The sequence below is a fragment of the Larus michahellis genome, chromosome 7, assembly GCF_964199755.1.
Source record: "Larus michahellis chromosome 7, bLarMic1.1, whole genome shotgun sequence".
Taxonomy (NCBI): Eukaryota; Metazoa; Chordata; class Aves; order Charadriiformes; family Laridae; genus Larus; species Larus michahellis.
The window spans coordinates 53,772,730-53,788,743 of NC_133902.1; the positions used below are offsets into that span (position 1 = coordinate 53,772,730).

Genomic DNA, 16,014 nt, shown 5'->3' on the forward strand with positions numbered 1-16,014 from the left:
TTTATTTTCATCAGATAATTAGAGAAAGATGATATTATATAAAATTACAAAGCGTTTTCTGGGCAGACCATTACTAGAGTAAGACTTCGCATTTTGCTCCTTGCCCTCCCCATCAAAACAGTATTTCCAACTTCTCTGGTTGCCCCTGGAGATAAATACCTTGTCCTTGCACTCCAGAGCACTGGCAGCAGCTAATAGATGCTTCGGAAACATTCCTGGATATTAACATTCAGATTGTCTTGGTTCTAATGTGTTGAATTCATGCAAGTATAAATAATATGACGTGTTGTTATCAAAAGTAGCAGATGTTAAGCTAACGAACAGATTTCTGCGGTTGGAACAGGGCGAAGCAGAAAGCGAGACAAATGCCAGAATACAGAAGTTTATCCTCAAGTTGAAACTGAGCTGTGCCCCTGCGAGGTGTTTACCTCCCAGCCCCACGGAAACTGGTCCGACTGCATTATCGGAGGAGGTACACCGGAGCCGCAGTTGGGAACGCGATCCCATGGAGACGCCAAGGAGTGCGGCGAGGGTGTACGACTGCGAGCGATTGCCTGTTACGACAAGACCGGCAGACTCGTGGAACCATCTCGCTGTAGCAGTTCGGGTAAGGAGATTTAAAAAAGCGCACAAGACGTGTAAATAGCCCTGGTGCCCAGCACGGTTATCGCTCAACGGTTCCTTTTGGAGCCCATCATAGGTGTGTACCTGTTTACCTGCTGCAACAGCTTTCACAACGTTGCCATGAGTGTTGAACACCGTTCTTCTAATGTCTCCTTATCGCTCTTATTACTAAGATTTTCCTCAATATGAGGGTCTGCTGGCATTTCTACAGTGGAAATGAAGTAGAAGAGGGCCAAAGTTGGCTTCACTGTCAGAATACCAGATGCCTTTCTCTTATTTATCTTAAAATCCCATAAAAGTATAAGCTTAGGAGAAGGAGAAAGCTATATTTCAAATAGTGTTTTGTTTGAGGATATTTCCTATTTCAGCTTTTACTTGTTTATAAATTTTTATTCCTGTTCACTCAGTTTGGAGGTGTTTGTACTATTTTTTTTTTTTTCAATTAAAGAATCAGGCATTTTCTTGAGACGATCATATTTAATTACAAAAACCCTGTGATGTCACCGGCTGTCGCTCATGCCCAGTACACTTGACTTCTGCAACCAGTGCTCTCATCCTTGCAGTTTTGTCCCAGTCTCAAACTCAAATTGATTCCCAGCATATATTCCAGTGTCACTGCTTGCTGGGGCCCTGGGCTGTGGTTCTGTCCCCTTACATTTCACATATAATCAAACAGAAATTGGGCAGAATTAGAAGTAGAGCAAGCAAGAAATGTCATTCCATCTGGATATTTTTTCTCAGTTTCCACGATTTGCAGTTCGTCGCGTTTCATTACGCTAAATTAATTTACAGACGAAAGCCTTTGTTTTAGGAGCAAATTCTGTACTTGCGCTGCCCCCAAATCACAAATGCTCTCTGAGTCCCAGTCAAAAAACTTGGGACCCCACACAATGTGATGTAGTAGGTTGGAAGACTGCTGGTGAGCTATGTGATGGGAGAGGGAGAAATGATGTCTCAGGAGGAGATTAAGTAATACCACAGGAACCATTAATGTTCCTGAGTATATAAGGGAGCAGAGAAAGCAGCGGGGCTGCTCTGTGGAGGGTCTTTGGGATGAGGATCAGCAGCCTGAGTTGCATGTACTAAAAGGAGGAAAAAACCCACCCTAAGGAAGTGATTCAGTCCTGGAGTGAATTCCTCTCGCAGCTGTTGATGGCTGTTCCAGCTGGCTGCACGGATTCATAAAGCAGCTTTCCGTGGTTTGTGTTTCGACAATGTGCTGTTGTACCAATTGATTATGCCTCTGCGGCCCACGGAGGAGGAATGCTATACCTTTCCCCCACAACATTACCTTTTCTTCTGCAAAAAGGGAGCTGTCGTTGGGTTTTGAAAGGTGGGTTTGCCTGTGCCGTGACTTGCTTTTTTGAAAAACTCAGGGTTTTTATCACTATTAAAAAGAGGAGGTTGTCTATGTGTGGGGCTTTTCTGAATAACCTTGAAGCGTGTTTTCTGTCAGTGATATTTATGTGGCATTTTTAATGGTCCGGCTTCTCTTAGGGAGGGTAGTAGAGAGTCGTAGCTCAAGGGGATTATTGTTGGCTTTCTTGTCTTCAGCTTTTTATCCAAGCAGAAATGATTGCAACACGACCCCGGCCCAGGACCCATGTAGGAGGCCAGAGGGATGGTCAGTACTGTACCGCAGAGCCCCAGCGTTTGCCCTTCCTCCCGCACTCTAGTTACAGAATGCTCTGAAGACATTTAGGTTTGGAAGTGGGATGTAAAGGAGGGGTGAGATGTTTCCACCTTCTGAGTGCCCCCTAAGAGTTCCCCTAAGGGTGAACTGTGAATCTCCGGCCAGACCCCTGTTTAATATTCAGGATGTACAAACTCCTAATTACTACCCAGTGTTGAACACCTTCTGTTCCCTGCGCGGCGAGGGGGAAAGCAGCATTGCCTCACTCTCCAGAGGACACAGGTATTTTGGTGACTTTGGGTGTGGAGTGCCAAAAAGTGGGCAGAAAGCTCCACAGGCTCCACTTCCATCACTTGGGACCTGCCTTCCAACAAGAGCAGTTAAATAAAGATAAGCCCGATATTTATGGGCTCTACAGCTGGTAGCTTTCAAAATGTACTTCTGAACACAATATTGAATTAGTGATAGAAACAAATCATTATCCAATTAATAATTAGCAGAATGTTACTCAACCATAATAGAGAAGAGCAAATTGCAGAAGCATGCAGAATTGCGAAGTCCTGAGAAATTATTCATGACGGTTCTTTTTTTTTTTTTAAGCAGCTCAGTTTGTCTTGTTCACAATTAATACGAGATGACCTTTTGACATTTGCTAGCTGACCTTATTTACGGCTAATTAAGCCATTGCCTTATATATTGAACGCCAGTCACTGTGATATCTAGGTGTTGTTCTTGCTTTATGAGCTGTAGGGGCAAGCGTGTTCCTCTTCTCTTTGTTTCAGGTCTTCTGACTTCTCTTTGTTTCCTGCTCTTTTCCTGTTGCAGGACAGTGCAAAAGGAAAAGTTCCTTTCCCTCGAACCAGGGCAGAAGTGAGAAGTTGTAAGACTCAGACCTCAGTTCTTTGCTAGATCCTTTTGAAGAACTTTTACAAAGTGTAGAAAGACAGATGTAAGGCTGCAAACTTTGCCTTAGAAGTAGAGGTAAGTTTGTCCCAGACTTGATAATGCCATGAGTGCAAGGTATGGGGCAATAAAAATGGTGTGGAATAGAATAGGTCTGTCTGTCGCTTTTCTCAAGAGCAAGCTCTGGGCTCTTGCCTTCTCGCAGCAATGATTTCCACTTTCCCTGACTGAAACCTGGCTGTTGCACTTACCACTTCAGTAGGGTTTAGTTCACTCGTGTCAATGTGACTTATTGTGTGAATGTATCATGGTTATCAAGTGAACGTACTGTGAGTTTCAGTCTAATGTAGAAATTAATCACTGCTCAGAGAGGTTCAGGGGCTGAGGCCCTCATCTAACACTGAGTTTTGTGAGCAATTCTGCATTTGCCACTTGGGGAAAAAAAAAAAAACCAACCCAAAAAAAAATTAAAGTCTATTGATCTGTATTTTTCAGCAGTCCAGACTCCAACTCTCCTAAGCCTATTATCTGCCAATATCTTAACACTTTAAGCATACCTTCTCAACAGGTAGTGGATTTTCTCCCCATTGGTGTCGTTACCGCATAGAGAGTATCTCGAAGTCCAAAAGCATTCCAGCTGTGCCTTAATGGACATGGACTACTAGCTTGCCTGGTGCTCTACGGTTTCTTCTGTCAGGACCGGAGTCCTGGGGCTGGAGAGACCTCTGCCCTGACCCAGCACAGCTTGTGTGAACACTGAGTCAACTGTAGTGGCTACACAGGTGACACCTTGACTAATTTACCTCTCCTCCCTGCAATTTAATCTTGGGCTAGCTCACGATCATTAGATGTGACAAGCTTAGAAATACATATCCCAGACTTTTCTGAATTTTATTCCTTTCTACACAAAACCTTTTCTTTGATGTCCAGAAGAAACATGCAGTAGCTTTTTTTTCATGACTGGCTTTTGTGATTAGTGTACAGCTTTATTTTAGTGATGTTGTCATTTTCCGTGAAGGCCTATCCAAATAAGCTCAAGAAATGAGTGGCTTGCAGTTTCCAGATTGAACTATTTCTTTTTTGCTGGAGTTGGTTCACTCTTCTTTTCCTCCCTTTAATTTGGAAATGCAATTATGAAATTGTAGATAAAGGTGACTAGCTCTAACTCTATTACAAAAATGTGATTGATAATTTGCCTCAATTTGTCTTCCCATCAGAAGACTGGCTCATACTGTGTTCAGCTCACTGCTAGTCCAGAGCGTCTCCGTTCTCTGGCTGGTGTTTGGAGTATCCTCTTTGGACATTAAATTGTCCTCTTACTTGCCATTCATCGGCTTCTCAGCCTGTCATCCGAGTTCCTTGTACTATTTCTGAATTTCCGCCTCCTTTGTTTTGAATTATTTCATGTAGTTCCTTTGCCTCTCTTTTTGTGTGCTGTGCCAACAGGTCTTTTTTTTGTTTTTTTTTTTTTTTTTAATCTTAGAGGAACATAGGGTGCCTCATCTGTTCCAAATCAAAGGCTGGAGATTTCTGTGCTCTTGCACAGAGGTTCTGCTTTTGATCCGACGGGCAATTTATGGAAAGCAGGAATTTATGAAGAGCGCTTATACTATTCAAATTCTGCTGTGCTCGCAACAACAGGAACCTGGAATAACGACACAACAGACAAATAGATCCTGGCTTTAAACCACAGAGCGCTTAGTGTCAACCTACAGTCCTCTTAAAAAGCTTTAATTATCTCTAAATTTATGAAAGGCACGGCAGGGATGCTCATATACCTCTTTATTCTCAACAGTGCAGTGTTTTGTTGTATGTGGTTTAGTTGCAGGTGGGCAAATCAAAGAGGGCTGGGGTTACTCAGAGGGTCCCCCACTACCTCCTGATGCAGGGGTGTCACTCGGTTCCTCCCAGTCACGTCAACATAAAGCTGCTACTGGGAATGCTGCTGGCAAGGTCACTCCTTGAAAATGTCACCTTTAAGCCCAAACGGGGGAGGAGGTTCAGCAAACAGACGCACCAGGAGGAGTTAAAAATTTGGGTGACGTGAAGGCTCATAGGTTTTGTGGCAGTTGGAGGGATGGATATTCCCTGCTCCGAGGCACATCAGGGCAGCATCTGCCAGCAGTGACAGTGCTGCTTCTGTCCTGGTCAGCCGTGTCCCCAGTGTTGAGAGACTTAGGACAGTATGCAAAGGTCATGGGTCAGGAATTTCAACTCTTCCTGTTCAAAAACGGGTAGTATCAAGTCTCTTGAAAATTTGATTTTCTGAAAGGTCAGCCCAGAGTTGTGCTGTATTTCTACCCGGGGCATTCCTCTGGGGTTTACGCTCCCTTACGTGAAAGCTGGCCACCAGCTTGACAGACGTCTCGTGACCTACCTCTGAGTTAACACAAGGACCTGCTCTGAAACCCCGCAGGGTGTGAATCCCCACACTGTCATTTTGGGAGAAAATAAGCTATTTTCAGGTAGTGTTTAATCACTAGATGTTAATAATTGTACTGCAAAATGATATTTGTGTAGCTCAAAAAAACTAAGCAGAGCTTAGTAGGTTAAAGGAATGTGAGCCGAGTCTATCCTGGACTGATAGCAAACTTAACTTTCCTACAAGGAAACAATTTTGGGAAAAAAAAGGTGGAAAAACTACTTGAATAAATGCCTGTTTACTTTTGAAAGTGTATCTATTCTGGCAATTACTGTAGTGTACATTTTTTTCCATATCTGGTAAATTTTATTTTGAAGAATGAAATTGTTGCAGAGATCCTGATTTTCTTTTGAAAATCTTCAGAAATATCAACTTTTTTGAACAGAAGTTTCACCCGTGTTTTTGAAAATATCCCTGAACATTTAATTTCTTAGTCTAGACATTCTTAGTCTAAACGAAATCTTATCTTGAAATTCCATTTTTTTAGCACAAACCGTTAATTCCAGAATCCAACGTGTCTTAGTTTTAAGTGGTTTCTGTACTTCCAAAAACAGCATCCTACAAATGTCGTGTGGATGAGGCCTCATTTCTGGAGGCCTCGTTCTTGACAGCCTCATTTCTTTTCCAAGGAAAATGGGCCACCCTGCCGAGGCTGTCCTCTTCCCAGCTCCAGACCTCACACCTGACAGCCCTCGGGATGCCTCCTCTTCCCCAAAAGCGTGGAAGTAATCTTGGCACCATCGGTTAATGATAACATGTAGAGCCCATGTTCGGACTAATCTACCCTTCTTTTGGCATTTGAGTTTAATTAAATATTACGATACTCCTGTTTCTCTCTGTGGTTTCCCCTATGTGGCTCTGCGGTGTAGCTCTCGGTGGCCTTTTTATTACAGAAAAATGACCGTACTACTTACCAAAGACAAAGCTTTTCAAAGACTGCTTGAGAAAAAAGTTTCAGCTAAAATCTCACCGTATTTTCTGCCCATCTGATCCCCTGGCACGGGAATTAAGGCTGAGTTTGGATCGCGGGTGGCTGAAAAGTGTTGCCAGCTGCGGATGGGGCTGTCCTACCCTCGCATTCCCACTTCAGGACAAAGCCACTGTCACCTTTGACTGGTTTTCTGATGTCTCAAAGCTAAATAGCTTCTAAATTTAGCCCCGAAATCCTGGCTGGGTTCTCCTCTGGACCTCTCTCCGACATTTCTACACATCTCCTTGGGTGTGCAGTGACAGCCTTAATTACAGCTGTGGCTGCCAGGGGGGCTGTAAGCACGGAAACAGAGCCCGTAAAGGATCTGCCCTCCATTTCTTGCTTGACTACAGGGCTTTTTACATATTGCTCTCATAACAGTGCTCAAAGAATATTGATTTATGCCCTATCTTTTCCCTTCCTTTTTTTCCAAAATTTATTCGCCATAAGAAAATTTGGCCACAGTTCTTCCGTCCTGGATGTTAAAAGACTTATCAAATGAAATGGGATCACAAGGCAACTGTTCAGACATTGCTGTTCTCTGTGTTTTTCTGGCAACAGAATCAAAGGTAAACAGCCATCAAAAAAGTTATTTCTGAATGGGTCAAACTGGCTATCACAGAAGCTTATTTACGGCGAGGCAAGACTTCCCCTGAGGCATTAGCACATAGAAATGCACATTCTTCTAGATCTTTATCTTCTTACAGAAAGCAAGCGTGCATCTTATGAGGAAATATTTAGAGGTTTAGCTATTTGAGCAACATCCTCTGTAGGTGCTGCATTTAGTCATAGTGATTGTCTGTTACTCTTGGCTCTAAATATAAATCTTTATAGCCTGTCTTTTTGCCCAAATTTCTTTGATGCTGTTTGCTGCAATCCATTAAATGACCCTTTTGAAGAGGTGGCAATACCAGACTATAAGGAATGATTTTTTTACTAACCTCAAGCATGCTCTCTTGTGTTTGACGATCACCATCAGCCTCCACTTGCCGGCCCACCTCTGCCCACGCTTGCTCATGTCCGTGCCTTTTGTTTCTATTATTAGGCTCAGTCAGTTTTTCTCTGTTTTTGACAGGTTGATTAAAGCTCTTCCATGGGAGCTGGGAATGTTTTTAGTGTAGAAATAGTAACTCGGTGTAGCAATAGTCTATCGGAGGTTTAGGAGAGCTTTGATAGCAAGTTAATGCACTGGGCGATCGGCTGCCCTGCTTGCTGCAGTAGGCCGCAGTAAGAGCATCTCTTTGAAATGTGGCCCGTCTCTTTGGTTTTAATAACGCATTTGTCACAAATACAGCCTCTTATGAAGCAAGGCTCTAATAAAATGTTACCATGCAAAGACAGATTTAGAATTAACATTTTTCTCTCCCTGTGTGCCATTCCATTTAATATGTTACATAGGAAGTATGAAGAAATACTGTTTTAGCATAAGCTGTTTCACGAATTATGTACTCTAGTGTTAAGACCTCTGCACTTTTCCTACTCATGCAGAACTTCATGATCGTGGGTTTCTTTCAATGTTTTTTAACCTGATTGCCTTTTATACAGCCCTGATGAGCAGGACTTTCGGGCAAATAAATGGATGACAAATGATTTTTAAGTGGGAAGTCACAATAGTAGGTGTTCTAGTGGGTTCCAGTGAGAGTTAAAGGGTTTCACGTCTGACATATTCTGAAGATCTTCAGAAGCAACATCACATGAGTTTGCTTGTATGGAAGAAGAATCCAACAAAAGTAAGAATTCCACTTCTTGCACATAAGCCAATGTCTGACTAAAATGAGCTGACTGCCAGAGCAGAAATGAGTTTGCTGGAGCAGTGCATACAGCGATAAAGTTAGCATGGAAGGGGGAGATGGGCACATAGTGGATTTCGTTTAAGGTGCCTGATGTAGTCTGCTTGATCAAAGAGTTCGGGAGACCAACTCAGAAACATAGCAACAGCTGAATTTAGAGGATTTGAGGAAATGAGCCTGAATTAGGAAACGTGGATAAAATTAAACTTCAGCTCAGTCTTCTCTAAGGATTATCATAACAATATTGATGAGTAACTGAGAATTTATCCTACCTTAGTCTGTTCCTGGGTCTGAGATATGCTTTGAAATCTCTCTATGTCCTTCAAGGTTTGCAAATGAGGATGGTGTAAATTAAATCACAGCGTCTGGTTTGCAAAACTTCTAATATCCCTCACCACAGACAGAGATTCTCTCTGTGAAATCTTGGATCTCATTTGTATTTGGTAACATGGAGGAGTGACCATTAAAAATCGTATTATTCAACAAGATTGCATCGCTTTCTGCTTCTGTCGGAATTCATTGAAGTCCCCCAGCGGAGGAGATTGAACTACACAACCAGAGTGCTCAAAGTCACGCCGCAAAATTGAAACAAAAGTCTATCAGGAATTCAGTACATCAGTACTCTGTGCTGGGGCCTGCTAACATCACGAAAATGTCCTATTTCCATCTCAAGGTTTTCCATCATCTAAATGAGTCGTGCTGCTCTCCCTGTGACTAAGCTGTGGAAAACCAGGACTGTTCCCTTTCTTAAAGCCCTGTTTCCATCAGATATTTTTTCTAGTGCAGCATGAGTTAAGGAGGTCAGATGCCTTTGTATCCCTGCCTCTGTAGCAAGGTGACCTCTGATAGCAGGAGTGAAACTCCTCGTCCGAGCAGGCTGGACCTCGCGGCAGCTACCTGGATCTTCCGAACGTCGGTAAATGCTTAGTGGCAGCTTTAAAACAGCGCCAGTATAATTAAAGTGTGTAGTTAGGTTTCTCATTTAGTGTCGATGAGACGAGAAGGAGTTGAGGCGGTGTATTGATTTAAATGTATTGATCAGAGGGGTGACTGTGTCACTTGCCTCCCGTGGCGGCGAGGAGGGAGGCTGCGGAGGTCGCGGCGGGCTCGGATGCTTCTCCCTGCCTTTTCAGAGCCTCCGTGACCTGGCCCTTACACTTGGTAATACCTCTGGAGTTTGGAAATTAAAAGTACTAGGAACGTACATTTAAGGGGGGGGGGGGAGAGGAAAAAAATATATTTCTTTCATGTTTTTGTGATCCATTTGGTAATATTAATTGCTCATGGATCTAATTGCTTTGTGTTCCTTTCTTCTGCAGAGTCATCTGGTGGTTTATTTTGTCTGAAATAAGAGCAGTATTATAATGTGCAATATGTGCTAATTATCAGGGTACACGGAAAGGCATCAGCGTTTCCTATTCTGTAACATGGACGCCGTCGCGTTGCTGTCTGAGGGATGTTGTCTAAATGAGGCTCGTCTGTGTCTTGGGGTCGCCGCTTGGCAGCTGAAATGAGGTGGCATATTGTGTTGACAGTGCCTAACGTCGTATCTTTAGAAACTGGCAGAAAGATGCTCTCCGCAGAGGGCCCCAAACTCCGAAATTGAGTTTCTTAGTGTGCTCCAGCAGAGCCTGAAACCATTGACCTTCAGGCCATGTATGATTTACTGATGGGGGCAGATATTTTTGGTGACATTTGGCGGCAGCTTTCTCCCAGTGATGGACCCTTGGCTCTGGAAGATGCTTCCCGCCTGGTCCAAATTGCCCAAGTCTATATTGATCTTCAGAGCGCTCTGCAATGCACATCTATTTTCGGAGCTACTGTGCAATTGGGCCTCTGAGAGAAATCAGATGTAGGAGAAAGAGGGGAATTTGACGGTCTGTGGACAATTTAATTTTGTCTTTGTGATGTACTGTGGAAGTGTGTTTGGCCTTTAAAAAAAGCCTTGTTTTGTTATATAAATCTCATAATAATAATAATAATAATAAAAAATAAACGCAATGTCAGGTGTGTTTTAAAAATCTGCTTTTACTGTGGCTTGAGCAGCCTGAAGAACATATATGCTAAACAATTCATAATAAAGTACAGTGGGATGAGTTTCTTTCCTGATATACAGAAGATGAGGGTAAAGAAAAAAAAACCCAAAACCTACTCAGTTTTGTTTGGACAAAGCAGATGAATTTCCCAGTGGCAGGGTGATGAGCAAAGTATATAGAAAAACACTGCTGAGCTACTCCCCTGGCTGCTATTGATCCCAGTGGATGATTTTTTTATTTGAGCAAGGTCTTTCTTAAGGTGTCAGGGCTCCCAAGCAGCCGGCCCGGCACTTCGTGGCAGGGGAGCAGCCCCAGGAGGAGAGGGAATCATTTCCACAGCTGGTTTTGGCGGCCAGACAGATTTGTGCAGTGGATTTCTGCATCGGAAGTTCCCTGGGAGATGAATGTACGCTGTGAAGTCCTATTTATTTTCGCTATTTGTTTGCAGTCAGAAGGCAGCAGACGAGTCTCTCTTCTCCGGAAGAGTTCTCAGCTTGTTCTGCAATCTGTTACAAGGAATGTGCTAATTAATGGAGATTTCCTTATTTAGTGAAAAGATTAAGTGTATCAGCTACTACGGTTTGTATGCAACTCAAAGTGTAAGCTTGCAAGTTCTTTAAGGAAGATAACCGTAACACAAAATCAAAAGAAATTAGGAATCATAATGCAACGTCAGCATCAACCCGACTGCCTCGTCAGAATTTATAGAGACTGTGAAATTGAGCAATAAACCCAACCTTTGGATGAATTTCAATAACAATAATGTTGAGTTAAACTTAGCAGCGTTTTTTACAAGTCCTCTCTGGTCTATTTAGAATCTATAATCAGTCTGCTACGAGATAACGAGAGCGTGTGCCTCTTTGTTGAGAAGAGCAAGCGGGAATAAATTAGCTAAGGGTACATTTTGTACATTATTTGAGCTTTGCAAAAACGTTAAAGTTATTTTTACTGGTTTTTTCAGTTGTGCGTTTACTGAATGTATTCATTAGATTATCTCTTAAATTTCCCAGCTAGCAAACTAATAATGCATAAAATCTCTCAAATCCTTGTGTATTAAAAAAAAAAAAAAGGTTAAACGTTTGTTCCATGGCAATATTACATCCTTTTCAGATGCAACTGAAGTTGTTAGCAACTTTAAGACTCCCAGGGCTTATTCTGCTTAGTTTCCTTCAGTTAATAATATTCTCCCTTGAAGCAGGATTTAAATGTTTGGGCCTGGATTGCTTAAGAGGAGGTGCTCCCCTTGTATCTCACAAGCTTCTGGAGTCTTCCGTCATGCCGTGTGGCCCATGGCTGGTGGCTGCCTTATCTGCGGCACATTGGGAAAGCCCCAGCCATAGAGCTGTGATCAGATGTTGGAGTTAGACTCTTAACTGCATTCTATGCTCGATGCTAGGTTTTAACCTGAGTTAAAACCTGAGTTTTGCTTTGTAGGAGATCCCAAAGCTTCAGCTGAGCAGAATCCGGCCCACCGAGTGCCATGGTCCACCAGGTCTCCCTTATGAAGTCTTTAGCTATTAGACTTCCAGCACGGCGTGGATTTACTGGTGTTATTCTACATATTTCACAGTCAGTAATCAAATGGATGTAAATATTAATTGCAAAATGAATCAGCTTTTTTAATCTACCTTTAGTCTGTGTAATTAGAAACATTTCTTCTGTGTCACTGTCCACTCTGCTGCTGCCGTGTTTGTTAAAGGGTGATCTCCGCCATCCTGTAGGCTCCAAGGGAAATTACGGGTGCTATTGCCAGTGGCAGTTGCGGTGATGCACAGAGTTGTCCCTCTCGTAGTAATGACCTTGAGCTTTATGAAGCACCTCAAGGTTTACTAACAAGGGTAGAACTGCTAGAAGTTTGTTAATTGAAATGATGAAATATGTTAGAGAGGATACAAATGAGTTTAAAGCCAATTCAATTAGAAGTGCATCTGTTTCCAAAGCTGCCGGAGAAATGTTTATTTTCGAATCACTTTCAAGTCAGCCTCTTGGAATCCTGTTGGCACTGTTGTTTAACGCTGTGCGCAGACCTTACACCCGCAGCAAATTTATCATTTGGAAGTGTAACAGTCGGGTGGATGCCAGTGTCTTACGTGAGCTTGTCAACCTACTAATCAGCTGCTTCTCCCACCACGATCCGTTTGCGAATATAGAGGGGGACACGGAAGGACACTGCGGCCCTCTCTAGCTGTGCCTGGGGTGATACGTATGGCGTCTTGGGTAGGTGGGAAAGGAATTGTGCTACTGCAGAACTCCCCCCCCGGCGCTGCAGCGCGATCCACATCCTCTCCCTGCTTCTGTGCCGCTGACACCCACCAGCCCATCATCCAGCCGCCTCCTGCTGCCCCGGCTCTTTCGGGTTGCACAGCAAAAATGAGACAATAACAGTTTTTACACCACGTGTTTGAGCCTTAACATTTGACATCCACCAGACCATCATCCTCACTTTATTAATCTCACCTGCTATTGCTCCATCTCTTGGGCTGCACAGAAGAAACGAGACGAGGAATGGTTACCACATCGTGTGTTTGAGCCTTCCCAGTACCTCCTGTGTAATCCATGGGTGCTTTGTTTATTATAGACACTTTAGGGAAGAGACTCCATTTGTGGCTTGTAGAGCAGCAAGCACATTGTTCTTAATGAATAAATAATAGTAAAATGAGCTGTGCAGGCCAGGTAAATGCATTTGTTCATCCCATTAGGTTGGCAGTGTCTCAGTAGTAAAACAATAGCACTTAAACATAGAAAAGGCTTATTTGATCATCCAGCTCAATTTTTGCTGCCAATTCAGGACTATTCCCAGTAGTATGCTGCAAGATGCCTACTTAAATATCCCATGCACTGGTGTTTCTGTTGCTGCCTCCGGTGACATCTGTGTGTGCAGCTCCAGCTCTGTGGCCTTCAGGGGCCTGCTGTCGGCTCAGCTAGGACAGAGGCTCTAATCTGTTGTTTCTAAATTAAATGAACTTTATTTTAATGATATTGGAGATTTTGAGGAATAAAAAATAAGAAAGAGGCTAAAGGAAGCTTCAAGAACTAATATAAGAACACATGGAAAGCAGGCTGAGCGGGGTGGGGAGAAGACATCTTTTTTCACAGAAGGTCTTGGAAACTCTACTTGGGATTTTTGGTACCAGGTTCTGCAACAGAGAGAAAAATGGGGGAGTGTGATGGATGAGTGAGATGTTTAAGGGTGACACTGACAAAACCAGCTGTGTAAACTCAACCTCGAGTTAGTCTCCCCAGGCTGAGCAACAGTAACTCAGAAATGTGTTTATGCTGTTTTCTTTATTCATATTCTGCTATGCTAAGAAGTATTTCTCCGGATAATATCCTGAATGCAGAATTCTTTATTAACGGGTTGTTTTAATAGCATACCTCCCTTGTTATTTTTTGATGTTGTTTTGTATTATGCATCATGCCGGTGCTACAAATAGTGGGATTACTGCGGGTATCCAAACTGAAGTCTTTTCAGCCCCCTGACAATGGCAAGTCATTGCTTGGCTCCTACAGAGAAAAACAAATATCCCGTTCTCATAGGCAATGGATGAGCTGAGTACAACATTATTTACTAGTTTCTCATAAAAAGATAGCCATAAAGGCATTCTCTATATGAGCAGAGAGGATACATCACGTAGAGATTTTTGGAGGAAAATTTTTGTTGAATGAAATCTTTGATCCATGGGTATCTCCTCATACGTTTAACCTCAAGCAACTGGTAGAAGAAGTAATGGCAGCCTTTGAGAAGAGCTCGAAAGAAAGTTATGTTCCCCTTTTGATTCCGTAGCATTGTTCAATGTGGAGAATTGGGTTCCTCTGGGCAGTATGGTAATTTAATGCTCTATTAGCTGGCCATTATTTGTTTATACTTAATGTAATTTAAAAATATGGGTGAGGAAACTCAAAAAGTAATGAGCTTAGCATTACTTTTATGTCTTAGCAACAGGACGTCTTTAGAAATTTTGTGGTTCACTGGGGGATCCCCACAGCAGTTCCCGGGGGTGGAACACAATAAGTTTCTTCCATTTTGTTGATTATAGCTTTTCCTTCCTCTTCCTTATATTTCTTTTTTGTATTATATTTCTTTTTTTTGGTCTTGTATTTCTTTTTACTATAGAGGTGGGTCTCGAACTGCCAAAAGGCTTAGCCCATTTTGCCTTCACTGATAAGTTGATAACCCCTCTGTCTAATCCTACTTTGAAACAAGGCACTTTCTTTGTTTCTGTTGAGAGTTAATTACCTAGGCTGTCACACAGCCCAAGGAAAAATGATCTTTCGTACGATGGTGGAACAGAACTCTTCGGAGAACTGCCTAAGAAATGCTTCTCATAAATCTATCATGAGAAAATTTCTTTTACTTATCATAATGTATTATGAATTGCTTTGAGTGGCAACCTAAGCAGGTGGAATAGAATATTAGTGGGATATCTGGGAGTCTCATTTGGGGAAAAAAAGCAAATCTGGTTTGGAAATATTTGTATATGTGTGTGCATGGGTGTAATCTCACCCAGATGAGTATACAAAGCATGCAAAGTTGAAATATCTCAAACAAGCGAACACCACTGTAGGGGATTGGGTCAGAAATAATTAAGATACCCAGTTCCCGGGGCTTTGGAGCTGCAAGTGACAAGGCAATGCAAGACATGGAGATAAGAGGTAGCAAAAAAAAACCAGAGCTCACCGTACGGGAACGGGGCTGCAGCTTTAGGGAAGAGTTACAGCGTGAGTTACTGGGGAAATGATTGCGGCTGCCAGGCTGCGGGGTGGCTGCTGTAAAGGAAGAGGGAACAGGACCATCACGAAGGAAAAAGAGAGAAGAAATAGAGCATCATTGAAGGAGGGAATTACTGTTGTTTCTAGTATTTTTTAAGGCACAGTTTACAAAACCAACATCAGTATTTCTTGTACTTCTAGAAGGAGGATATTTTCTGGTGGGGGATGCCTAAATAAGTCTGAAACCTTTCTTGATATTGACTTCACATGAAGACCAGGGGGGAGGCAGCGTGTTGCTGCTGTGGGTCGATGCTCAGGATGTAACGCAGTCCTGGTCTGGAGTCAGTCACAGAGCCAGTAAACCCAGCTCCGGGCCAGAATGATCTCTGTGCCTCAGCCTTGGTGTTTCCCCGTCATCTGGGGCTGTGTGGGGCTTTTGGAGGGCAGCTGCTTCTGGGTTGGGTTTTTTTGGGTTTTGTTGGTTTTGGGTTTTTTTTTTTTCCTCCCTGCTGCAGTGACTGTCATCTTGGTAGAGTGGGGAAACCCTTCATAAAAGAGTAATCGAATGAGATAATTTGGTATTCTGTGGGTAAGGAATATAGAGGGAGTTAGTGCAATGAAAAACAGAAAGAAAGGGCATAAAAATGAGAAACATCAGCAATACAGTAGGGATGAAATTCGGTTATTTCCATGACCATCATTGCCAGAGCTGTCAGAGGGTCAAAGCCGCCTGTAATAAAGGCTGATCTTAGCAGCCACTGACTTTCATGGTCTAACGTGAAATCTCTTTTTTGCTTAAATTAAAATAGTGCATACAGACATGACAAGGAGATAATAGAAACTCGAGGAGAATGAATGCAGCATGGTAAGCAGGAAGGCGCAGGAGCTATTCCACACTGCCAACCCGAGACTGGTGCCAGTAATTC

The 16,014-nt window shown here is 42.8% G+C and overlaps 1 protein-coding gene across 6 annotated transcripts in view; it reads left to right on the top strand.

Moving 5' to 3' along the window:
• The window catches only part of THSD7B (thrombospondin type 1 domain containing 7B), a 330,826-nt gene that overhangs the window by 228,362 nt on the left and 86,450 nt on the right, over positions 1–16,014 (top strand). For all 6 annotated transcript variants that reach the window (XR_012588260.1, XM_074594199.1, XM_074594198.1 and 3 more), the window contains one exon: positions 344–607. Coding sequence is in view for 5 of the 6 variants with exons in the window: in XM_074594199.1 (XP_074450300.1) it covers positions 344–607 (264 nt within the window). In the remaining variant the exon portion in view is untranslated. The remainder of the gene's footprint in view (positions 1–343; positions 608–16,014) is intronic.